Raw genomic sequence first — 24,840 nt, forward strand, 5'->3', positions numbered from 1 at the left:
TGATACGATACCTATCTACTGGAATTTTCGTTCTTGCTACGGCGAAACACTTTATTTACCTTTATGTTTCTTTTATCTCTTTTAGTTGGACAGATTATGAAACTTCTGTTACCACAACTCAGAGCTTGTATTTAATTATTGGCTTTTTTTTTTTTTTTTTTTGCGTTTCCGAGAACGCGAATGTGTGTTCGTTTTTTTATTGCAATGTTGACATGAAATATTTATGCGTTTGTTGATTACTCTTTTTACGTTTTCTTCGATTTCATTCGTGTGTTTTTCTGTTTAATCTGAGTACGACTAGGCCCTAGACTTATGACTGAATGAAACTAGAAATCTCCACTGAGATGCATCGTGAATCATTTCGTCCAATCGTGAAGATGGTGGTAGTACGAAGCGGCCAATGCCTCTTGAGCGTTTGATTGTCCTTGCTGATGCTACTGCTAGCATCCTGCAGGTATGGAAGAATCGGCCTAGAGTGTGGTAGTACCGACCACTAGTATGCGCGGAGTCCAAGTTGTGGAAGACGGCGTTGCATTTAGGCATCGATGCCTTTTGCCTCATCCACTGTTTGGCATCATGTATCTGATCTGTGCCCTATCTTACTGCCCAGTCACTTTTCACTTTCAGAGGAAATTTTATCTTAATTTGTTTATTGGTGTATAGATTATCTTCGCACGTGGAAATACGTGCGGGAGACTAGTGGCTATCAAGTATATCGTCACGCGTCCCTGGGCTCGTGCTTAGCAGCCGTAGTATTAGCAGCAGCAGGACTCTGGTGATGATCAATCATCCACCTCCATCCCTTGATCGTCTTCAAGACATCACTGGCGTGCTCGTCGCCGTGTTTCTGCGCAACCATGCCCAACAGCCACTGCAGCCACGTCGTCCTGCCCCATTGGCCCCTTTGCAGGTCTCGTGTGACCACCTCCGTCACCTGCGCGAGCACCCGCGACGAGACGCTCCTTGTTAGCGCTCGCTGGACGCTTGCGCACCGCTGCAGGCGCCGGAGCACCTGGCGGTCGTTGAGGTGCGAGGCCTCCATGTACCATTGGCCCATCTTGTCGAGGAGGGCCATCTTGGCCTGGATCTCGCGGGCGATTTCCTCCGGATCTGGAGCCGACTTTTGCGCGGTTGCCACCAGTCGGGGTAGGTTGAGGATCTCCCAGTGCACCGGTCGTGTGATTTCGGGATCTTTGATGATCCGTTCTAGGTATGGAACCCATGCTTCCCACCCCCACGTTGTGATTTGTTCGCCCTGGCCTAGCCGTGACCGAAGGGCTTCGTAGAGTTGTAAGGCGAGTTTATGGTCGTCGCATGTTGTGGCTAGTGCTCGAACGCAGTTGATAGATGTGCGAGAGATGGGAAGGGATGATAGTGCGCTGATGAGGGCGTCGGTTTGGCCGATGCCCTTGAAGAAGTTGAAGAGCTCAGTCAGGATACTGCTTGCGTTGGGAAGGCTGTGAATCGCAGAGAACAAAGCTGCCCATCGCTGTGATAGGGAGCTGTACTCGATCCTTGTAACATCGGAGTGTAGATCGCCGTCAATGGTTCCTGTTGCTTTTAATCTGGCGACAATAAGCTGCCATAGCTGGAGGTGACGGAAATCAGTCTCACGGGACGCAGTGAGATGCCGATAGGATTGAGCAAATTCTTGGTTTGTTGTTGTTGGATTATAAGCTTTGGCTATTAGCCATGGAAATAGCAGTCTTCGGTCTCTCTCTTGGTTCTTCTCCTGCCGTGAAAAGAAAGTGTGAAAATCATCATCCAGACTTTGTAATTGTGTGGGATGCAGCATCGAGAGTGCCTGTCCAAATTGAGCCGCTGTGGCTTTCCAGCTTGCGGAAAGGTTGCTTCTGGAAGCCTGAGCTACAACGAAAGACTGTGCCAAGTTGAATATCTGATCTGTGGGTATGTGAATCTTGATCGAGTCCGGCATCAAGCTCAACATGCGTTTGAAAAGCCTAATATTCTGGTAGCTGCCTCCTGAAGAACAAATAATGGTGGCAAACGCCGCCCAAAGTTCTTGCACAGCGGCCTCGTCAGAAGTCGTCTTTTGAGCAGCATCAAGGCCGGTCAGAAGGGTACGGCGAATTCTAGCAATAAGCCAATCTGCCATCTTCGGGTCAGACAATTTGTCTCTTGTGGCCTGGTCAAGGGGCTCCATTGCCAAACGCAGTCCCTCAACAGGAATAAGTGCTTCCTCCATTCTGCGCAAATGATCACGGCGAAACACTTTCCGTAACCGATCTAGCGCCTCGCTATTTATCGTCTCTAGAGTAGCAATAGAAGCCCGTAACGTAACTAATTCTTGTGGCAACTCTGTTGGTATGGGAATATCGTAATATAGAAATTCAACTGCTGCTGCTTCTCCAACCGACATGCTCGACACGTTGGAGACGACAATATCTGCTGGTGGCTGAATGAATGGTCTGTCGCCATCAGATTTCTCTAGCCAGGAGATAAGACCGTCAAAGAGAGCCGAGGGATTGATGGCTTGCTTCTTTTTCTTCCTCTCCTCCACTGTAGTTGGCGGCTCCCACTTCCATTCGCTGGGGATCCAGGCCACGTCAAAGTGCCATAGCGGGGTATAGGTCGAAGACGAGGGCATGATTCCCGTCATATTGCGCTTGCCAAGCTGGCGGCGACGGCTTTCGAGAGGCCCAGAGTGCGAACTCAGCAGTCGACAGGGTGCAGGAGCGGCGAATTGGCGGTGATAGTGCTCAATGGCTTGGCGAAGCATCGAGTCTGTGATCCAGACGGCCGAAGCCCTCTGCGGGATTGCAGGCCGGCATTGCGCCGATGACCGCACGGGCATTGGTGCACCGCCGACGAAGGTTTTGATGATGGAGTCGTCGAGATTATCGAGCCATCGCACTGGTGCTCGCGAGAAGGAAAGAAGCCGTACCGTACCGGGTCGCGTCGAGGATTGTGCCCGCTTCGATGCTCAGATTTGTCCCCCTCTCTCCACAAAATGGGAAGCTCTGCTCAGATTCTGGAGACGGTTGGAGCTAACGCGGTGTATCGGGAAAAACTGTAGTTCCGGTAAAGATTACGTAGCGCAAAGGCACCACAGAGGCACGAGGTACCTGCACGCGGTACCTGCAGAGCACGAGGTACAAAGCACGAGGGGTCTGAGATCAATGTATCCGGTACAAAGCGCCCCGTAGTTCACCTGGAAGTGCGCAGCTGTAATTTTGTATGGGGCGCGGATGTACTCTGGACCCTGTGGCTCCTTATGCGCTCCCTCATTCGAGGCATATCCATCGCAAAGTGACATTGCACCGCATTTCTCGACTCCGCCTCACTCGGAATCGCTGCACCGCGCAAACCCCCGTCATCCAATCTCGGGGTCCCAAATGAGCTGACGGGGCAGATCCATGCACGACCGATCCATCCTGGTTCCGGGCCACCGCAGGCGATTGTGACGCCGAGGAGCTGCTTGTTGGAGCTGTGGCAGCATCTGCGTTTGTTCGCTAGTCCCGAAAGCTCGCGAACGCCCAGCCCGCTTTCGCTTGCGTCTCCCCTGAGCACATGCGAAGAAGGGTTCTCGAACGCTGTCTGCTGTTTCACTTGAGGTCCTCCCTGAAACTAAACTGCAGGCGAGCGCGCAGAAGCAAGACACAGCCAGCACGGGGAAACAAGAGACAAAACAGAGCTCGAAACGAACGCAGTGAATCAGACCAAACAAAACAAAACAACATCCAGTTGCCACAGCATACCGAGCACGAAACAGGGCGGCGCAGCATACCGTGGCTCTCGTCCATATCTCCCCCGTCGCATTCCTGTCCTGTCCTGCCCAGCTTGCTGCGGGCTCCATGGCTCTGCGTGTCCCTTCGTTGTTGCTGTCCAACCTCGAAAGTCGCTTATGAAAATTGCTGATGGAGCCCGTGGTGTATGAAGAAACGCCTCTAGCCGATTACCTCAGAGGTATGTTGAGGTTCTCCAGATTGTCGCTTCCTTCCCCTGAATCGCGCGCGCATGCTGACCGGTGTCGTCTTCACCCAAAGATGGAGGTAATATGTCGGAGGCAGAATGGGCTCCCATGGACGGCACTCCTGATTTCCCGTTGTCGATAGCATCGTCGCCTCCTGCGAGCCCGACCCCCTTTGCGCCGACCGGTCGCCCTTTGGTGAGGGCACGATTCCGCAATACCAACAGGCTGGAGCTTGCTGAGGAGCCTCAGGCGCAGGCGCAGCCTCTGACGCTGCAGTCGCTTAAGAAAAGCTGCTCTGTATGTTCAAAACCCGCCGTTGTTGAAGCTCAGAAGCTTGACGCTGTTGCGCCTATAATATTTCGTATAAATCTAATCTGGAGTTGAATCAATCGATAATAGGCCCTCCTCGCCGCTAGCCTCGATAGCGCAGACAACGCCCGGTTCCTCGAACAGTTTCGATATACAATCATTGCTTCTCAGCTCCTAAATGGCCATTTGTTAGTTGGGAACCGACCTCCGGCCCTGAAAACACCGGGTTCGACCACAAACACCAATGACCAATCTCTCCTCTCGACCGAAGGTATTATAGTGTCCGTCGTCGGAGCCCTAGCTCTCGCAGTTTTCCTAAGCTGGGCACTGAGTAGTGCGCCATCGTATGTGACGAAACGACGCCTAATTCTGGTGCTTATTATTGCTGCAGCGGCCGCGCTGGTAGGACAAGTCTTTGTGCGACGACAGTGGCTTCGCTACCGCAGAGAGCAATCCCTGGCTGAGATCTCCACATTTATCTCGAATTCGCAGAACTTTGATAGTGCAACTGAGGCCGCGCTCTCTCTCGTACAGGAAGTCGAACTTGTTTCTCGAGGATACCGAATGTTAGTTTTGCTCCCTGCATCTTCGTAGCTGTAGCGGCCTCTGGCTCCGATTACATCTGGCATCAATGTTGGCATACTAACAATTTCCACAGTAGCCTACCTCTTCCACCAGTTAGCCGAATTGAGGAGCGCACCCAAAGCCGAAAATGCGGTCGGCTACGAAAGGCGCTCAAAAACTCGTTTGCCGGCGTTTTGCAGACGTATAACCAGGTGTCCGATGTTGTCAGGGGTTTTGCCGAGCAAATGGAGCTGGAAAAGTACTATGACATGTACGACGTTAGCGATTTCGACATTTCGGATTCGCGCCTAGGATTCAACGAATCTGAATTTGAAGATGCGGAGTCGCTGAGGACGCTGAAGATTCTTGCCGCGCGGTTCCATACCACGCGAAAGATGCTTCTCTGTGCTCTGCTGGCGCTGGATGCAAATGGAGAGGCCAAGGATTTGCTGCGCTGGACGGCTGCTGTCGAGGCGCTACAAAGCGCCAATGTCTCGACCAAGTCTGTGTTTGAGAAGCTGCAGGGGATATTAAGCGAGGAAGAATGTAAGCCGCCTTTCTTATCTTTTTGTATCTTCTTCATATTCACCTCTACTGAACCCGTTTCTAACGATTGTTCAGCATTCCCATTGCCACCTACTCCGTCGCTGCCTCTAACACCAGGCAAAGAGCGATGGCGCTCTCAGGTTCGCAAGCTCAATTCCATGTCAACTGGAATTCGGGGCCTACAAGCCAAACTCCATCTACTGCGAGAAGAATCAGATAGAGCCCTGGACGATTCCAACGACATTTCTGAAATTGGACCCAACCTCATGTCACAGTACGACTCCATTGGAGTCGACCTCAAAATGCTCATGGCAGCATGGGAAGAAGGCAGAGCGGCTCTTGCTCAAGGTATTGACAGAACCGAGAAGAGGCTTTCATCAATAAGCACGCTCCTATCACCTGCAAGCTCCCTCAGCGGACTCACAACCATAGGCGAAGGAGGTGCGGCAGAAGCATTCAAGGCTCTCACTGGTGAATCCCCGCCAGCATCAGATATCAATGATGCTGAGGAGGACCAGGAGATTTTTGAGGCGGTAGCCAAGCCGCGACCTCGAAGCATGCTGACGCGAGAAGAGAGAATCGCAAAGGTTAAAGAGGAGAGGGAGCACAGAGCGGCAGCCCGTCAGCAGCTGGAGGCTACAAAGGGCATGCTGAGAGAGCTGGAAACAGTAATCAGCCTGCGACCTCAGAAGCGAGCCAGCGCTCCTCCTGGGGCACGCATCTCCATGTGAGGCCTGATTCACGAGTCTCGACGATAAACATCAATCCCTCAACTTTTTTTCTGGCCTGTCTTTCATGCAACATTCTTAGGCGCACGGCAGCATCATATCTCTCTTTTAAGCACTTCTTTCTTTTTTTTTTGTTGATCTGTCTTTGGTTTTCTGGTTCGTTCTCTCTCTCTCTCTTTTCTGTTATGCTTTGGGGTAAGATACGGTACAAGGGCTCTGGGTTTTATGGCGATAGGTTGTCTGCTTTTTCATCCATTGATTGTTTTTCCTTCTTGTTCTCTTAGAATCGGTCAGAATAGTGGCTAGTGGGAGGTGTTTGTTTCGTTTTGTTCTGCGATTATCATTCTTTTCTGTTCGCTGTTTAGACAAGGCGTATGAGATGGGGGACTGCGCAACGCAAATTTTGTATATTACGCTGAACATTTGGCATGCTTATTATCTCTGGCAACATGCGTGGGGTGTTGAAATCTTGTTTGTTGAAATGCGGGCATAAATGTGATGGGACCACCAAATTGAGTGCAGCGGATGCAAAGCGATTTAGATGATGCAATTGATTGTCCTATCTCTTGACTTGTGCTTTTCATTCGCCCTTTATTTTGTTTATGTTTAATTTCTTTGAACCAATGAAAAATCACCATTTGCTTATGCCTGAATTGTACGTATAGGCCGACTTCCGCTGGATGAATCAATCATTTCGCTGGAACTCCCTTGCCGGCGTCCTGGGCCGCCCAGGTGCTGGTACCCTTCAGCTCCAGGCACCAGACGCTAAAAAAAAGACCTGCCCCGCGTGCAATTGGCGTCAGACCCCAGCTAGACGCGTCTCAATTGCCCACAGCTTCGTGCCGTCGTGTTAAGTGCTTTTTTCTGCCTGGCGACCCAGAGCTTCACCCTCCACCGAACGGACGTGCTTCTTTCTTCCTCGCCAACAAAACTCTGTGATACACACCGTGCAGCGCCCAATCTCTTGACTTTGCACTGCATCCGGATTTCCACAGCAATTCACTCCTTATATCTTTCTTTGTCTCTTTAATATCCCACACACCCCCTCTATCCAGTACGTATTAGAGCACTGCTACTGCTGCGTGCATCCCCCTCTCTTTTCCCCTGTGCTCTCTCGTCTACGCCCAATGCTCTCGTGATCGCGCTCAGACAGAGGAGAAAAGGACTCTAACATGTGACAGAAATGTTGGAAGCACGGTTGGAACAGGCCAGCATCCTGAAAAAGGTAAGTCGATACGATCCCGCGTCCTGCAACGCCTCGCTGACGACGAAACCAAACTACTAGGTTGTCGACGCCATCAAGGACCTCGTCCAGGACTGCAACTTTGACTGCAATGACTCTGGCATCGCCCTGCAGGCAATGGACAACTCGCACGTCGCCCTCGTGTCGATGATGCTCAAGGCCGAAGGCTTCTCTCCCTACCGATGCGACCGCAACATTGCCCTTGGTGTCAACCTGACGTCTCTGACCAAGGTGCTGCGAGCTGCCCAGGGCGAGGACATTCTGACGCTCAAGGCCGAGGACGCACCGGATGTTTTGAACCTGATGTTTGAGAGCAGCGAGAACGACCGCATCAGCGAGTACGACCTCAAGCTCATGGACATTGACCAGGAGCACCTGGGTATCCCTGAGACCGAGTATGCTGCCACCATTACTATGCCTGCGGCTGAGTTTCGGAGAATCTGTACAGATCTGGCGGCCATGTCAGAGTCAGGTATGTAGCATGCACCCAAAATCTGCCTGTGTGGACAAAATGTGTATAATGAGAGTAATGAGATGGAAGCTAATATCAAACTCTGGCAGTCGGCATTGAGGCCTCCAAGGATGGTGTCAAGTTCTCCTGCAACGGTGACATTGGTAACGGCTCAGTCACTCTGCGAAGCCACACCAACATTGACAAGCCCGATTTGAACGTCGACATTGAGTTGACGGAGCCCGTTTCTTTGACCTTCTCCCTCAAGTACCTGGTCAACTTCTGCAAGGCCGCTGCCTTGTCTAACCAGGTCAAGATCTGCCTCTCCAGCGAGGTGCCGCTCTTGGTCGAGTACAACCTCTCCGGTAGCAGCTACCTGCGTTTCTACCTTGCACCAAAGGTTCGTTTTACGCTTATTATACATATATCTATAATGTAGGTGTATCATGCTAACGTTTGCAACTTGAAATAGATTGGTGATGAGGAGTAAATTTATCCCTCCCAAACCCTACGATTCAGACACCCAACACATACAATCTTCGCATATATCAGGCCGGGCTTTGGAGTAAAAAAAGACTCAAGTCTTCCATCACGGCTGATCGACTACCCACCGATGACAGGCAGAGAGAGAGAGAGAGAAGAAATGGATATCGAGAATGTTGTTACAGTTATATAGGCTTCTTTCTTTGTTTTTCTAATCATGATCTGTGGCAAAGAAGGAAAAGAGCAAAAACAGAAATGATTGAGCACATGCCTAGCTTTAGTCTTACAAGCCGATAATTACCTCCCTGAACTATCTTGACCTTGTCCCGTGCTGGAGAGGCCTACTACCAGCTCGCTTTTCTTTCCGCTATTGCTACTGTCCCCTTGTAACGCCTAAAGCGGCTCTTGAGCTATCGGACGCTCTTACGTACGGTTTAGGCCGGATCGTAGTCTCGGCCGGCCGTCGGCGGGGTGTTTTTCCTACCCCATGATAACGTCTCACGCGCCCTGTGCTACTAGTTAGATATTTGCGCCTTTGAGTTGTTTATTTTCCTCCCTTTGCTGTTGGGTTATCGCCTTGGTAATAGACAAAAAGTATCTTTCTCTCCTAGACAAACCCTAGCGGTGAGTAGCCTGTTGTCTTACCCGCCATTTATTGTGGCTTTAAACTCCCTCCGCTGACGGCGGGACCGGGCCCCGGCCATGCTCAGCTTATTCATTATTCATCAAGCGATTATCATCGGCCGGGTTGAGTTGGCCTGGGCTGGATTTTAAACTTCCAAAACTCTCATTCCTTTTCAAACTTCATATACTACATATTGTTATTGTTATTTTATTTTCTTCAATCTGACGTTTCAATTTCAAGATCCCCCCCGGAGTTCGGCGTCAATAATCTTGATTTCCTTGGAAGGAAAAAAAAATTATGTCTGACTCAGTGGTGCTTGCGCCACGAGTATTGGCGGTGGCCAGCCATGTAAGCTGTCTTCATGAGTTTCACAATGAAGCTTTTTGGGATGCTTCATTTCATGAGCTTGAGCTAATTGTATTGCTCTCGCAGGTTGTCTCAGGGTATGATTTGGACTTGAAAAGCAAGCGTGAAAATGCTAGTCTATGAGAAGTTGGGCATTTTGAGTTAACGTGGGCCAATTCCAGCAACGTGGGAAACAAAGTCGCCGTCTTCGTGCTCCAGTCGCTGGGGAGTGATGTCGCCGCTCTGAACACGGTGCAGTTCAGTGAGTTTTTATTTGTTTATTGAGTTTTCTGGAGGAAGAGAGCCCCCTGATGAAGAGACATGGCTGACTCAAGACGCTGTGCCTCTCTTCTCTCGGCTTTAGGCAATCACACAGGTTACAAGCAGTGGACAGGGACGCGAGCCACGGCTCAAGAGATTACCGACCTCTACAACGGCCTGAAGCAGTCGTATCTGGATGACTTTGACATGATGCTCTCCGGGTACATCCCCGGCGCGGAGGGGGTCACGGCGGTGGGAAACATTGCCAAGGGGCTGAAGGATAAGTTTCAGCATTCCCCGGGCAAGTTCTTCTGGGTGCTGGACCCTGTGATGGGGGATAATGGGAAGCTGTATGTGGCGCCGGAGGTTGTGCCCGCGTACAAGGCTCTTCTGCCCTATGCGGATTTGATACTGCCGAACCAATTTGAGGCCGAGTAAGTTTTGTTACAAGTCTCATGTTTGATAGAAAAGAGACGTTTATGGGGTACTGACTTTCTCTGCAGACAACTCTCAGATGTCAAAATCGTCGACATGGACAGCCTCACTCAGGCCATCCAGGTGCTGCACGAGAAATTCAACATCCCTCACATCATCATCACCTCCGTCAGCTTCACAACCCCGGACCACCCGCCCTCGCACCTCTCCGTCATCGGCTCCACCATGACATCCGACCGCAAGGCCCGGACGTTCAAAATCACCTTCCCGTCCATCGACTGCTACTTCTGCGGCACGGGCGACATGTTTGGCGCCCTCATCACCAGCCGCATCCGCGAGGCCACGGGCGCTGTTCCCGGTCTGCGCGGCCGCGCGAGCTGGCTGAGCGACGACGACGTGCCTGCGACGGAGCTGCCGCTGGCGAGAGCGGCAGAGAAGGTGCTGGCTAGCATGCATGAGGTGTTGGCGAAGACGCGGGATGCGATGCCTGCGGTTATGGAGAGGACGTGGGCGGAGCTGAAGGCTGGAGATAGGGATGATAAGGACAAGGCGCATTATGTCAAGTCGAAGGCGGCGGAGCTGCAGCTGGTTACCAACTTGGATAGCTTGAGGAATCCTAGTATAAAGTTTTCGGCAACGAAGGCTTAGATGGGGGGAGGAAGAATGGAATGAGTGAATTGGATATAGACGCGGGAGTCCTAAGCAATGGCGTGGAATCAAATCTTTTGGCTTAGTATTTTTATCTGTATAGACTTGAATCAAAAAGCTGTTTATATTCTCCTTTTTACGGTTATCCCGTACCAATCCGACTCGGTGTATTGTTATTGTATCCCTCTGCGTGTGACCGTCTATACCCTCACCACCATTTATTATATCATGTCATGCAATGTCATTAGAACAGGAATTCAAATCCTTTTAGTTTTTGCCCGTGCTGCCAAAACCACCAACTCCTCGTACACTCTCCTCCAGCTCCTCAACCTCAACGACATCGGGCGTCACGATCCTCTCAAGCACCAGCTGAGCAACCCGGTCGCCCTCCTTTATCTCATAGTCGGCGTCTGCGTGGTTGAAGAGGAGAACCTTGACGGGCCCGCGGTAGTCTGCGTCGATGACGCCGGCGCCGGTATCGATGAAGTGCTTGGAGGCGAGGCCCGAGCGGGGAGCAATTCGGCCGTCTAATTGAACTTTGTCAGCCAATTGATCTTCTAAAGATGCTTTGTTTTCACATACAAGTTCCAGCTGGCACGGCAATGCTAATGTCTGTATCGACGAGGACTTTGCCCCTGGCAGGCACAGTCGTGTCTCTGGCGGCGTACACGTCGTAGCCGGCGGCGAATGCGCTGCCTCGGGTGGGCAGTCTGCCTTGGGGAGAGAGCTTCTTGACTTGCAGCGGGATTGAGGCCTCCATTACTGTAGCTGTGGTTGAGGTTGTGGTCGGTGGGTTGGCTGGGGATTCGTCTTGAGGCACGGCAGAAGAGTCTTGGTCCTGCTCAGCGTCGCCGTCGGGGAGGGTCTTGATGCGCTTGGCAGGAGGGGAGGCGGTGCCGTTGACTTCAGGAGCTGAGGACATTTTCAATTAGATAAGTATGAAAATTAGGTAATAAGAGCAAAGATTGAAGTAATGGTGGTAATAATTGGGCGTAAGTGATTGTGCAATTCTGGTGGGGGGAGGGAGAGAGGATCAGTTAGACAAAGAAGCTGAAATAGATGGAACGAGGGTTTGGGCTTTGCTTGTTTTTTGGTTGGTGGAGTAGGTATCGCTTACTGTTGGTGTAACTTATTAGGCAGGGCGAATTGCATCAAATCCAATGGATTGTTGAGAAAAAGGAAGTCGGTGTGAGAAAGGTCTGGTCTGGTAGCAAACAAGCTGTTAGTGGTGGGATTCTTTTGGAGGGGCGGCGACACGCGACGCGTTTTTGCTAAGTGGTTCTGACGCGGGGAGTAAATTGGTCTAATTGAGCTGGTGGGGTGCTGTTGGATGTTGGTTGTTGTAGGCAATTTCGCTCTGTAGGGCATTGGTGCAACTCGATAGGATGCCATTGGGTATCGATTGTGTCTTGGGCCGCTGATATCAGGCGGTGCGAGTGTATTTCGATATCAATTGGACTGACATACATTGCTACAGCGGTCATAGACGATACTAGTTGTAAACCAAATAACCTTGGAAGTCATGTAAATGACGACGCGCACTGTACTCCAGCGTAAGCATATCAAAGGCCGACTCCAGCATATGGCACAGGCTTCGGCTGTTCAAACAGGCAAAGACGACTGTTTACGTAGAAAAACTCTATTTATTCTACGAACATCATTAGTCTAGTCGTCTAGCTCTCGTCCATAGTCCACCAGTCGTATCCTCATGGCGTCCTTTGGGTGAAACTGCGCAACGTTGGACCTGATGAGAAACCTCGCCGACGCTGTCTCGTACGGCAGCCTCACATACGCATCTGAGCTGCTGCCCTTTGCCTCCACGAGCTTATTGAGCAGCTCCTCTGTGAGCTGCCGCATCTCTTCGCCAGCAGCCGTAGCCACATCCCTCTTCTTGCCGCCGCTGCTGCCGTCGCTGGGGCCCCAAATGTCGTCTATGCGGCGCTGGCTCTTGTCCTTGTTTGTTTCGCCCTTTGGCTTCTTGAGCTTGCCCTGCGCGTTGAAGCCCGCGGCGATTTCCTCGGCGTCGGCATTCATCAGGTCTCCGACAACGGGGCCGCCCATGGCCTCTGCCGCAAGCATCACCGCCAGATGGTCGTCGATGAAGCGGTTGAGGGACTTCATTAATTTGCTCGTTTCTTTGTTGTATGTTTGCTTCTTTCGCCGCAGTTCCTCGATGCGTTTGCGCGCTTCGTCTTCGGGTTGCGCGTTGGCTCCAGAATCCGCCTCTGTGCGTAGAGTCTCGATTCTTTGCTTGAGAGCTTCATTAAGAAGCTGCTGGTCCCTCAGCGCAGCTTCGTCGTCTTTTAATCGCTTCTTTGTCTTCTCGGTCGTCTCTATTTGCGAGGCTAGAAACGCCTTGGACTCCTGGATCGTCTGATGTGTCTTGCGCAGAGCCAGCAGCGCAGGAAGAACCGATCCTGGGAAGGGGAGGAAGGGCTCTGAGTTGGTGACATCGTCAAAGGCTGTTTTGAGGATCCGCGCTTGGCCAGCGGCGGTGCTGGGGGCTTCGTACTCGGCGGATCGCAACTATGACTGCTCTGTTAGATGCTGTCTGGGCTGCGATCGAGACATGGTAGCTACCTCGCTCAGCTGAGCCTCATATTCGCGAACTTTTCGCTGAAGCTCCTTCAGAGTATGGTCAATGTTTGTCGCATGAGATTGGGCCTCCGAGTTGTTGCGGGATCTATCATCCATGATTTTGTGAGCTTCTTTCGTCGACAGTAATTCGGTTGATTCTCTGCAAGCTCCCCTAGGAAATGCGACAGTTCAGTGTTGCAAGACAAATAAGGTCGAGATATACCGTATTCTATACTGTATTTGCACAGTATTCAATTTCACCCTGTAGCTGCGAGATTCTAGCGTTTTGAGGCTTAAAATGCGCTGCGAGGAAGTGACCGCCCATTGGAAAGCTTCTTTCTAGTCTGCATAGACCGCACTGTGCTCCCGCCGCACTTATATTAGCGGCTGAGTGTCGCGCATTCGCAGCGCTGGCAGTTCCAATTGGACCATCACGTGACGCTTTCGCGGCAGTTCTCCAGCGAGGGAGCCATGGGCCCTTTTGCCAGCTCCGACGTCTCACCAAAGTTTCTTCTTTCCATCCGCCGACTCGTTTCTCCATCATCGTCTCGCTACGCGCCGACTCGTAGCCATCGATCCGATCGCATCGCATCGACATCTCCGCGTCATCGTTTCCAGCGTCCTGCGAGATTCCGTTTCGCCGCTGATCAAACCGTCTCCGCGTGCGGCTGTTCGCGTTATCTAGACCCTGCTTGATATCCTGGTTGGAAATCAGCCTTGGGCTCTTTTTATCACGTCTTTGCCTTCAATCCTTCTGTCAAAGTTCACCGCGTTAGCGTGCACGAGCGACAGGTCGCATCGTCGAGGCAATTCATCCGCATTCGCAGGACAAAGGCCGTCGATTATTCGAGTTCAAACGCGCCAGGTGTTGGTATTGCGTGAGCGTCAGCTGCGACTCACAAGGTCTTGACTAGGAGGGCAAAAAGGTTTGAGTTGAGCGCTTCGTCTCTTCATTCTCTGCTTTCGAGACATATCCGTCCTAGTAACGATACGCTTCACCCACCATCCTCTGCACCACCATCACCACTGCCATCAGCCACTCAATTTTCATCATCGCCCTCTCTTTCCACTCACCACCTGGGACATTGATCGAGATTCCCTACCATTTCGACACACCTTTTTTTTGCGAAAGCTCTGGATCATCTAGACGCGGAAGAAGAGAGTTCCACCCTTTGAGAACACCGCTCCTCCCACACTTATTCCGCTACACACAGTCTGGGCAGCGCCCTTTTGCGACACCAGAAAGTCACATCACGAAATCCTGCACACTCGAGACAGCCGATCCTTCATTACCGATTCCAGCCACTACACCAGCACGTTTTCCTTCGAAAACCCCCTGAGTGTAGATTAAGAAGAACAAACGAAACCAGAAAAAAATTTATAAAAAAGAAAAGAATTCAGAGGATCTTTGATCGCCACCAATTGGACGAAGCTTTTAATTCGTCTTCATTTCTGTGAACTATACCATTCCTTTTTTACTCAAGGAACCAAAATGTCTGCCTCGCCCCCACAACCGACTCAGTCGGCTAAGCGCCCTCTCGAGGAGCCTTCCTCACCCTCGCGAGCGACTGACCAGCCGGAGGCCAAGCGACCCGCCTTGGACAAAGATGCCAAGCATGACGAAGAGACGGAAAGGCTCGAGCTTCCCACCGAAGTGCCTGCTGAGGCTGCAGAGCAGAACGGCGAAGAGGAAAATGCCAATGGCGTCGCGGCCACAGAGTCGTCTGACAACACCCTAGCCGAAGCTGGCACCAGCGTCAAGGCCACTCCCACTGTCCCAATCTCAACAGCGTCCTCGTCTGCCGTGGCCGCTTCGGCCGCTGCTCACGATGAGAGCTCATGGATCCATATCAGGGCCGTCATCTCCAGCCCAGAGGCTGCCACCATCATCGGCAAAGGTGGTGAGAACGTATCAAACATTCGAAAAATGTCCAATGCCAAGTGCACGGTCAGCGACTATCAGAAGGGAGCTGTCGAGCGCATCCTGACCGTCAGTGGCATCGTTGATGCAGTTGCCAAGGTATGTGCGAACAAATATTTCTCTCCCCATCTCTTAACACGTGAGTTTCTCGTCATAAGGCCGTAGCACTAACACTCTCTTCCTTGCTTTCTTCCCCCTCACACAGGCCTTTGGTTTGATCATCCGAACACTGAACAACGAACCGCTTTCCGAGGCATCTACCGCCTCTTCCAAGACATACCCCCTTCGTCTCCTGATTCCTCACATTCTCATTGGATCCATTATTGGCAAAGGCGGCTCTCGGATCCGAGAGATCCAGGAGGCGTCCGGCGCTCGACTGAATGCCTCAGATTCGTGTCTCCCCATGTCAAGCGAGCGCTCCCTTGTTGTGATGGGCGTCGCCGATGCCGTTCACATTGCCACTTACTATGTCGGTAGCACGCTGCTTGAGCAGCTCAACGAGCGATTTGGCGGACCCGGGGCTTCAGCATATGCCACCAGGAGTGGTGCACCCGTTGGCTCCATTCCCGGAGGCATGCAGGTGGTTCCCTACAGCCCACAGCCGGCATCTGGACATTACGGACGTGCAGAGAACTACGGCCGACACCAGGAGCGTCGGCCCCATCACATGCCGCCTGCCCCATACCCCCAGCCATACGCCCACGGCGCCCCTCACGGTGCTCCGGCGATTCCCATGCAGTACGGAGCAGGCCAGCCTGCCGCATATGGAGCAGCTGCTCCTCACGTTCAGCCGCACATGGCCCCCCATACCGGCCCCCAAGCACACGGCGCGCCCCAGGGCCAGCCCATGCATGCCGGCATGCCAGGCGGCCCCATCACGCAGCAAATCTACATCCCCAACGACATGGTCGGCGCCATCATTGGCAAGGGAGGACAGAAGATCAATGAGATACGGCAAATGAGCGGCAGCGTCATTAAGATTAACGAGCCCCAGGACAATAGCAACGAGCGGCTCGTGACGATTACGGGAACGGAAGAGTGCAACCGCATGGCTCTTTACATGCTGTACTCTCGACTTGGTGAGACGCAAAACCGATCCACGGGAGCCTAAGCTTCTAACCAGTATCGAGCGACAGAATCTGAGAAGCACCGTATTTAACCACATCGCCTTGTCGTTTTCTTCTCAAAGGACGGCGATACGAATGCTAATATCGGTATGCTTTTTTACATATTGAGGGGGCGAGCATCAGTGAATGACAGGCGCAAAGGGCAGGGCGAAAGGTCGGCTGGCTGCACTATGTAACATGTTTGCCGAGGGATCAATGAGATGATCCTGTGATGCTGGCAACTACTACAGATATTTGGACTTATTCTCTCTTCTCTTATTCTTCTACTTGCCCTTTTTTTTTTTGTAACTGCTCGGTTTTTATTGTTCTTACCGATGATCTCTTTGTTCTTTTTTATTTTGGCAGTCTTCTAGAGACGGGATATTTGCTGTGACTGGGACCGAATTTTCGGATGAATGAAGGAGGGCGCAGAGCAATGATGATTAGAAACGGAGCTCTACGGGACATTTGGCGGCACGATGGTTGATTTGACTTCGATTCATTGAGATTAACAGAATGGGGGGAGTCTACGAAGCTGGCTTTTACTATGAGGTGGGTTATCGTTTGATATGATGCCAAGGGACTGCAAAACAAAAAATGGACATATGCTCTATAATATGCGATGGTTTCTTTTTTTGGTCTTTTATGAAATATCTTTTTTTTCTTGCTCTTGAAATCATCTCTGGGGCGCTCTGCAATGTCTATATGGTGCAACATGAAGCCGGCATGTAATGTGTATCTGGCACTACTTATCTTGATGCCGAGCCATCATCATGTACAGGCAGGCACCTTTTACGATGCATTCATTTTGGGGTATGTTTGTTAGCTTTTACAGCTTCTTCAAGTTGACATGATACTGCGGATATAAAGCGTTAGCAATTGCCTTCTCTCTCGCTGTGTTGACCATATGGATTGAATCGTCCTTACCAGGTTGAACCCCTTGCTGTAGGGAAGAATCATGGGCAGATTGGAGACAATAGCTGTAGTAGACAGTTAGTGTTGGTTCAACTCGCTTTGTATAGGTAGGCATGTATTTGTAGACAAAACGTACTGCTGCCCTCTCCCTGTAGGGCGGTATGAGCCTCCTTATCAACCCAGCCCAGCAGCAGAATCACCTCCTTCTGCTCCGGCACCTCCTCATTGACATTAATCACAGTCTTGTACTCGCCCGTCGAACCGCCAATCAAGCCCGGCAGCTTCGCATCCACGAGCTTCTGAATGAAGGGGTCCAGCCTCGCCTTGTGGAAATCGTCACTGGCGCCATGGTTGATGAAGAACTCCGTACAAGGCGAGTCCAGAGGAACGCTCGGCTCGCCCGTCGTCTCTTGCGTGGTCTTGATGACGCTGGTGGCGAGCGGCGCGGCGTAGACGTCGGCCCAGGCTTTGAAGTTGGGGCTGTTGTGGAAGTCGTCGATGGCGGACTGGCCGGTCCAGCGGGCAACCCAGGTGTATTTGTCGGGATGTTCGATTTGCTGGCCAAAGTAGAGGGCGACGAGACCCGGTGTTGAGGCGAAGGCTTTGAGGTTGTCGAGCCAGGATTGAGGAGGAGAGGAGGGGGAGTCTTTGAAGCTGACGATGGCGATTTCAACGGTTTCGGGCATTTTGGGCTAATGGATTGTTGGATAAGAAGAAGAATGAGTTGGTGGTTTACAAGTTCGGAGAGGATAGGAGAATGGCTTGGGGCAATGGAGGCAGGTTTTGGGCGGATACGCTGTTCTATGTTACAGAAGAGGCGTCCTCGTCGTTATATATAAGCGGCATACTTCCAATTCACCTCATGCTCCACAGCAGCAGAGCTTTCTCTTCTTTCCAAGCTTTTGAACCATCGTCATTGTGCTCAAGCGCGCGGCATCTAAGCAGCTAGACCTTGTCACATCTTCCCACCTTCTATTCGTTCACAATGACTTACACGCCATCTCCCACTACCGGCATCAATCTATGCTAAAGTCCTGTAAAGGAAAAAGACAACCTCAAGGATTGATAAGCAATTTCTGCGATGATACGGGGGTATACTTTTTTGTTTCAAGGCCCATGTTATTAGCGGATTAGCGCATTTGTAATGAATGTTTTCGCAAGTTCCGATTTATAAAGGATGGAAAGTCGGGTTTGCCAGCAATCCCCCTTTTCAGCAATAAAGTTGCGAACGCTTGGTTAGCTTTTGGGCTGCCTGGCAACTTTTCCCGAGATTTAACTGGAGCCGCTCCGGGAGCGCGGGATCTGCGGTACGTAGTAGGTATTATGGCACAGTTTGAGTAAATAGAAACATTGCACTGTAAATCTAAGTACATTTGAGAATAGCTAGGTACTATAATATAGCACTTATCCCGCTATATTATAACTCGTACATTACTATATTATAGTAGGTTAAAGGTTAAGCGTGAGTGGTTAAGAGTTAGGTGTTGGGGGTTATGTGTTGATAGGTATAGTATACTAGGGGTTAGATGTTAGGTGTTAGTGGTTACTTCTATTTAGCTGCACGTAGTGTGGACCTTTTTGGACAGTGCATACGCAGTGTTCAGGAGTGCCGCCAATATAGAAAAGGGTGTCGCGTAGTATAACTCTTCTTCTAATAAGAACTTGTCTTTTGTTATCTTGACGAGGATACACATTTATTGACAACATGGTGTAGAACATTTGAATTAAGACATTGTCTGTAGTGTAGTTGCAGGCTGTTAGCTAGCTGAAGAAAAGCCACTGTCAGCTCCTTATAGAGGGACCTACCTAACCTTAAAATGCATTGACCAGACCCTGCCGACAGTCGTCACTTTGGGTACTGCAGCCTGACAAACATTATGCTGCCATCATCATCATCATCGTCACCACCACAGCCATGCATCGTGTCAGCTGGTGACGAATTCGCACACGATTGACTTTCTTCAAGTCTCTGGACTCATACAGGGCTCTCAATTGACTGCATCGTATCACACTAGCCCCATCAATTAGGCTCCCAGCCTCGTCAGAAGTGGCATCACCGGCATCCAGCTCACTCACCCCCTCAGCCTCGCCATGACCTCCCCCAACGCCTCAGCCTCGCAAGGCCATGGCAACAGCACCAACAGCCCCGTCACACAGATCCGCCTCCTCTCGCTCAACTGCTGGGGTCTCCTCTTCATCTCCGACCTGCGCACCCCGCGCCTCGCCGAGATTGGCCGCCAGCTGGCCCTCCTGGACCCCCCGCCGGACATTGTCTGTCTCCAGGAGTGCTGGACGCGCGACGACTACCAGGCCATCTGCAGGGCTACGGCGGACATCCTGCCCTATGGCAAGTTCTACAACAGCGGCGCGTTTGGCGGCGGCTTGGCGCTGCTGAGCCGGTGGCCCGTGGAGTCGAGCTCCATGTTCCGGTACCCGCTCAACGGGAGGCCGACGGCGTTTTGGAGAGGCGACTGGTATGTCGGCAAGGGGGTGGCCATTGCTGGAGTGAGATATGGCCCGGGGGAGAATGATGTGGTTGAAGTGTTCAACACTCATGTGAGTTTCTTAATATTCACTCGTTCCCATGCCATCTCATACAATCTCATTCACTCCCTACTACCCGTCTCATTCATGAATCATATAAATGCATATATGAGAGAAGTCGTGAAATGGTCATCTCAACTCACATTCACCCAACTCACTCACTCAACCGCTAATGACCCTCACAGACACACGCCCCCTACGAGAGCGGCCCCGGCGACACCTACCTCTGCCACCGCACCGCCCAAGCCTGGGAAATCTCAAAGCTCCTCCGCGCCGCCTCCCTCTCCGGCCGCCTCGTCGTCGCCCTCGGCGACTTCAACATGACGCCCCGCTCGCTCCCCCACCGCATCATCACCGCCCGCACGCCCCTCAAAGATACCTGGCGAGTCCTCCACCCAGACAGCTCCCTCGGAACGGCAGACGATCCCGCGGAGAAGGCTAGGGGCCTCCCCGTGCCGACTGCCGGCTACAACATCAAGTTCAACGGCTCGACCAGTGATGGGCTCTACAACACCTGGCGCTGGTCAAAGAGCGCGCAGAAGAAGCTCAAGACGGAGCCGTCGCCCGTCGATCCAGACAGCCCTGATCCTCGCGGAAAGCGCCTCGACTACGTCTTTGCAACCACCGGCCGCTTCCAGTCTGATTCTTCTTCTTCTTCTTCTTCTTCCTCTCAATCCCGGGGCTGGGTCGTCCACTCAGCCTCCGTCGAAATGACCCAACGACATCCCGACCTCAACGTCTCCCTATCCGACCACTTCGCCGCCTCCGCCATCCTCAAACTCCACCAAATCTCACCTTCCTCCCCCATCCCCGACCTAGACGCCCAGCTACTACAGCAAATCCCCTCAAAAGATCAAGTCCTCGACGACACCCAACCCCTAACCCTCTCCGACTACGACGAAATCCTCGCCATGACGGACTGGTACATGGCCCGCGAGGTCAGCCAGCGCTTCTGGCGAGGCATCCACTTCTACGCCTCCGTGCTCGTCTGGATCGGCTGCCTCGTTGCCGTGTGGTGGAGCCCGCGCAACTTCGTGGCCTTTATCCTCATGCTCGTCGCCAGCCTGGGTCTCGCCACGGGTGTTGTCGACGGCTTGATGGCGCTTCTCTTCTTCTGGTCCGAGATTCGTGCTCTTAGGGAGTTTGAATGGGAGATTCGTACTGCCAAGTCGTTTCTTTCGCCAGGGGATGCGGAGAAACCACAAACTGCCAATGTATAGATGTGACACCACACTTCAAAGGCAACAATGTCCGTAAGATGCCATCATTTATATCCAGCATTCTTGTCTTCTCTGGATATTACAAGGCCCATGATAAACTATATACTCTACAATTTCTGAATACAAGTAAGAAGAAAACTTTGTTAACTTTCAGGATAAGCCACGAATACGAATAGATGATGTCAAATATCGAAAATAAGAAGCATGCGGCGGTTAATGCCGACAGGAAAGAATGCAACAGCTCTCAGCTATAGATACTATGAGTATATTGGATAATCACTTCTTGAATCAATACAGTTAACTCTATTCTATTCATTAAACCTGCTATATGATTTCTTCTTTCATTTTTCTCATTTCTTTTTCTTACGCTGATCAAGGCTCGTCCTCCCATCCGAAACGCCTCATGGTACCAAATAATTCAGGGCTTCAGTTCATTAATCTAGGCATCAGTAGGTCATCCGCCTCACGCTATGCCATGCATAGCCCATAAAGGCGCTCTGTTTCCTCACCATCATGGCCGTCTCCTTCATACCCTCGTCTCGTAGAATAATGTCCCTTGGTCGCTTGGGCACTCTCCGCCCATACTCTCTCGTAAATCTCTTTAGCAACTCCTTCTCTTCATCGTCAAATGCACTCATTGAGTCAATTTCCAAATCTCTGCTGCGAAGGGCTCCCGAGTCAAATGGCGCATTGATCAAACGAATTGCCACATTTTGTACGGCCATACCATACCCTCGCAAAACCCATCGGACTTCTTCATCTGTGAGCCCGGGTCTTTCCGTTGCCGATTCTATCCAATCGTCGAGAGGCTCAGATTCATCAAAGTAGTGACTGTCCTCAAGGCTGTTGATGTGAGGGATGAAGGGCGGCGAAATGTTCTGTATCGTATCCCACGGAATAGGCTTGAAGAATTTATGCGCTTTGATATCCTCAGCATCATTAGGGAAGACATATCGGCCGTATCTGTCCGTCGGTGACCCTATCCCCGGCTGGCTTTGATCGAGCATTTGGTATCGCTTGGAGCAGAGGCGAACCTCTTTGTCCTGGATCAAGCGGTAGATCAAGTCTTTACATTTATCAGTGACGAATGGTCTCACGGGAAACCGAAACTTTTCTTTGTGAGCCTTGAGCAAGGTTATTAGCATTCTATTTCCAACGCGTAACATGGGTAATTCTAAGTCAAATACGCTTACCAGGATGTTTTGTTTTGTGGGCTTCCTCCCTTTGTCTGACAGAAAAGGCGTGTGTCCATAGAGGCACTCGAAGAGAATGATGCCGATGCTCTACTAGTCGCATCTCCCGTCGTAGTACGTTTGATAGTTTTGTGCTTGGATCACCTCGGGAGCCATATACTGACTTGTGCCAACGACGGAATTTGCTCTCGTACGGTTGCCGCATCTGTGCCTCCATTCCAAAAGAGTACCAAGGTCCTGGTCGCTTCCTAAGCTCTGCTCATTATGCCGCTCAAGGTCACCCGCCAGAGCGCGTGATTTCTCGGCCCGCCCTTGGATGCCTTTAATGTCTTCTTGGTCCTTTTCATCTCCTTTAGCGTCAATACTCAATTTCCGTAGAAGGGAGCATCTATGGTAATTGTAATATGATGCGTCATGAGGCCATTGCCCGTCAAATGCGAGTCCGAAATCAGAGATTTTGAGATGCCCAGATCTGGATATTAAGAAATTATCAGGCTTGATGTCGCGGTGAATGAATCCAAGACGATGCGCTTCTTCAACGGCCAATATCATCTCGGCAATGTAGAAACATGCCACAGCCTCGTGTAGTATGTTTTCGCGGATCAACAAACCCAAGAAGTCTCCACCGGGCATATATTCCATGACGAGATATAGATTTGATAGGTCATCGAAGCTTGCAATTAGTGGCACTACCCTGTCAAGAAATAATAGTAAGTTTAAAAGAGTCGTATTCAAAACACAAAGTAAAAAGAAAAAGATGATCAAAGAGAAAGGGCTCACCAGTTTGATCCTTCGTAAGAAACAAGAAAGTCCCTCTCAGCGCGAAGATGTCCCTCCTGGCTGCTCCGAAACATGTCCGATTTTCGTATAACCTTCATTGCAAAAACTCGACTTGGGTAAGAGTACGATGAGTCTGACCTCTCACGTACCAACTTGACAACTCCAAAACTACCCTTGCCCAGTATTTTTAGAAATTCGTATTTTGAAGCACAGGTGCTTGAATCTTGCTGCTTGGCTTGTATTGTGCACTTGGATTTCAAAATTCGTATATCTCTTAGGCGACAGCTCTCCCGGTAGTAGAAAGTTTCGTAGGTAAGGCTATTGCTGCTAGGCATCATATATGCACTGCGAAAGAGCTCTTGATGAAACTGCTGGCGCCGGAGAGAGCGACGATACGCCTCGCTGCCGAGCTCATTGAAGTAAGTCTCCAGGTAGATCTTGGCCGCTGCCGCTCTTTCTACCGTCAATATAGTTGGCTTTGGCTTGTCTACCGCCGACTCTTCGATAGTCCCCAAGCCTGCTGCCTCGGGGCTTGATCTAGTCCACCGGCTCCGACGGCTGAGCTTTCTTCTTGGGCTTCCTCCTTTCGTTGATGGGGAGCTGGAAATGCGGGAATCGAATGATGTTTTCCTTGTTGAAGTATCTTCCAGGCCTGTCAGCCTGCTGCTGTGGGTGGACGACCATACATCATCCTTATCGCTCGAATCATCAGATTCCGTAACACTGGGCAGACTTGAAATCAAATCCCTCTGCTGTGGTGAAGAGCCGTAGGCCGTAACAGCACCGCGCGAAGAAAGTTTTTGATTGTTGTGCCGTAGTTTTTGCATGAGACCATTCGCCACCGGGAAGACCTTTACCCCTGTTATCTTTCGTGGTGTCGAGGCATCGTTGCTGGAAGTGGCGCCGGCTGGATTTGTTTTCCCGATATTCAAGGACCGAAAAGCCTCGGTTGGATACCAGTCAGGGGCAGCAGAATTTATTGAGCCTGTAAAACTATCAGCACCGAACCAACCGTGCTATAAGCCGCATGAGGGCAGTGCAAGGGACCGAATTACCGTGACTGTTCTTCCCCGCCCTTCCCATCAGCTTGCCCCGAAGTTCAGTCCATACTTTTGAGCCCTTGCGATGAAGGTTCAAGATGTCGGAGCTTAGATGGCCTTCTATGCCACCCGATGGAGGCTGATTCGAGGCGGTGGAAGATTCATTCGGACTGCTTGGAACAGAGTCCAATGCTGGATAAGTTCGTTGGCCATTGTGATGCCGAGGTAGCATTCTGTAAAATGGTTATTTCCGGATAAAAAGAAAGGAAAGAGTATGAAGATAGACTCTGTGGGCAATATTTTTCTTTTTCTTGTTCTTATAAGATCTAGCAATTAATGAATGAACGAAGGCCGGCGTCACAAATATTGACGGGAGACGCGGTGGGTAGAAAGGAAGAGAATAGAAGATGAAGAGAGTTGGAAGCTTTGGAGAAGAACAGTGGAAGATAAAACAAGGCGCTGCCTACTATCTATCACACGCTCTTTCCTTTTTTATACATTTCTCGGTCGCTCTGTTCGCAATTAATGCAAGAGAGCCAAATCGATAAGGAAACTGCATCTAGACATTCAGCGTGTTTATCTAACAAGGTGATAGATATCATTAAGGCCATTGGTATCGAGCACGGCACATCCACATTCAAAAGGCAAAGACGAGTGCAATAAGAAGCATGCTGATGACCTTATAGTGTTATATTTTACGGTACAGGCGTCTAAATCGCCTTTATCGAACCATAGCATAGCCGTCCTAATAATATTTAGTAACGGCTGCAGTATATAATGCAAGGGCTGCATTTGCCCATTCCGCATAATGTTCCCAACTTTCAAACAATCCGAGATCTTCGCCATTTTAATCCCAACTGGACTCGCATATCATGTCGGGTGTGACATCGCACAGGCCCTCACGCCTCTTACACCAGCCTGCGGCTCCAGGCGCTTTTGTCCTCGAGCGGCAGTTGAAAGGAAACGCCAAAT

At 51.0% G+C, this 24,840-nt stretch overlaps 10 protein-coding genes across 10 annotated transcripts; 5 read left to right on the forward strand and 5 right to left on the reverse strand.

Annotated features, from left to right (window-relative positions):
* Positions 1 to 718: 718 nt before the first annotated feature.
* Positions 719 to 2,815, reverse strand: TGAM01_v207291 (hypothetical protein; the record flags this gene model as incomplete). The annotated part of the gene is made up of 1 exon (XM_018803645.2): positions 719 to 2,815. The coding sequence occupies one exon, from the start codon at positions 2,813 to 2,815 to the stop codon at positions 719 to 721; it is 2,097 nt and encodes a 698-aa protein (XP_018663018.2).
* A 1,203-nt stretch (positions 2,816 to 4,018) lies between these two features.
* Positions 4,019 to 6,084, forward strand: TGAM01_v207290 (hypothetical protein; the record flags this gene model as incomplete). Its single annotated transcript, XM_018803644.1, has 4 exons — positions 4,019 to 4,231; positions 4,334 to 4,809; positions 4,902 to 5,353; positions 5,429 to 6,084. 4 exons carry the CDS (start codon positions 4,019 to 4,021, stop codon positions 6,082 to 6,084), a joined length of 1,797 nt encoding a protein of 598 aa, XP_018663017.1.
* Positions 6,085 to 7,264: 1,180 nt separating this feature from the next.
* TGAM01_v207292 (proliferating cell nuclear antigen) lies at positions 7,265 to 8,265 on the forward strand (the record flags this gene model as incomplete). Its single annotated transcript, XM_018803643.1, has 4 exons — positions 7,265 to 7,306; positions 7,367 to 7,796; positions 7,886 to 8,175; positions 8,248 to 8,265. The coding sequence occupies 4 exons, from the start codon at positions 7,265 to 7,267 to the stop codon at positions 8,263 to 8,265; spliced, it is 780 nt and encodes a 259-aa protein (XP_018663016.1).
* A 915-nt stretch (positions 8,266 to 9,180) lies between these two features.
* TGAM01_v207293 (hypothetical protein) lies at positions 9,181 to 9,927 on the forward strand (the record flags this gene model as incomplete). The annotated part of the gene is made up of 3 exons (XM_024550056.1): positions 9,181 to 9,326; positions 9,411 to 9,490; positions 9,593 to 9,927. The coding sequence occupies 3 exons, from the start codon at positions 9,181 to 9,183 to the stop codon at positions 9,925 to 9,927; spliced, it is 561 nt and encodes a 186-aa protein (XP_024405222.1).
* A 1,550-nt stretch (positions 9,928 to 11,477) lies between these two features.
* Positions 11,478 to 11,940, reverse strand: TGAM01_v207294 (hypothetical protein; the record flags this gene model as incomplete). Its single annotated transcript, XM_024550057.1, has 2 exons — positions 11,478 to 11,484; positions 11,690 to 11,940. 2 exons carry the CDS (start codon positions 11,938 to 11,940, stop codon positions 11,478 to 11,480), a joined length of 258 nt encoding a protein of 85 aa, XP_024405223.1.
* A 297-nt stretch (positions 11,941 to 12,237) lies between these two features.
* On the reverse strand, positions 12,238 to 13,266 carry TGAM01_v207295 (hypothetical protein; the record flags this gene model as incomplete). The annotated part of the gene is made up of 2 exons (XM_018803641.1): positions 12,238 to 13,098; positions 13,153 to 13,266. 2 exons carry the CDS (start codon positions 13,264 to 13,266, stop codon positions 12,238 to 12,240), a joined length of 975 nt encoding a protein of 324 aa, XP_018663014.1.
* A 1,375-nt stretch (positions 13,267 to 14,641) lies between these two features.
* TGAM01_v207296 (hypothetical protein) lies at positions 14,642 to 16,181 on the forward strand (the record flags this gene model as incomplete). The annotated part of the gene is made up of 2 exons (XM_018803640.1): positions 14,642 to 15,169; positions 15,276 to 16,181. 2 exons carry the CDS (start codon positions 14,642 to 14,644, stop codon positions 16,179 to 16,181), a joined length of 1,434 nt encoding a protein of 477 aa, XP_018663013.1.
* Positions 16,182 to 17,005: 824 nt separating this feature from the next.
* On the reverse strand, positions 17,006 to 17,777 carry TGAM01_v207297 (hypothetical protein; the record flags this gene model as incomplete). Its single annotated transcript, XM_018803639.1, has 3 exons — positions 17,006 to 17,032; positions 17,104 to 17,156; positions 17,228 to 17,777. 3 exons carry the CDS (start codon positions 17,775 to 17,777, stop codon positions 17,006 to 17,008), a joined length of 630 nt encoding a protein of 209 aa, XP_018663012.1.
* Positions 17,778 to 19,182: 1,405 nt separating this feature from the next.
* TGAM01_v207298 (hypothetical protein) lies at positions 19,183 to 20,855 on the forward strand (the record flags this gene model as incomplete). Its single annotated transcript, XM_018803638.1, has 2 exons — positions 19,183 to 19,647; positions 19,821 to 20,855. 2 exons carry the CDS (start codon positions 19,183 to 19,185, stop codon positions 20,853 to 20,855), a joined length of 1,500 nt encoding a protein of 499 aa, XP_018663011.1.
* A 446-nt stretch (positions 20,856 to 21,301) lies between these two features.
* Positions 21,302 to 24,100, reverse strand: TGAM01_v207299 (hypothetical protein; the record flags this gene model as incomplete). The annotated part of the gene is made up of 4 exons (XM_024550058.1): positions 21,302 to 21,979; positions 22,193 to 22,742; positions 22,829 to 23,813; positions 23,884 to 24,100. 4 exons carry the CDS (start codon positions 24,098 to 24,100, stop codon positions 21,302 to 21,304), a joined length of 2,430 nt encoding a protein of 809 aa, XP_024405224.1.
* Between the last annotated feature and the right edge of the window lie 740 nt (positions 24,101 to 24,840).

The sequence above is a fragment of the Trichoderma gamsii genome (genome assembly GCF_001481775.2).
Source record: "Trichoderma gamsii strain T6085 chromosome Unknown Scaffold_26.2, whole genome shotgun sequence".
Taxonomy (NCBI): Eukaryota; Fungi; Ascomycota; class Sordariomycetes; order Hypocreales; family Hypocreaceae; genus Trichoderma; species Trichoderma gamsii.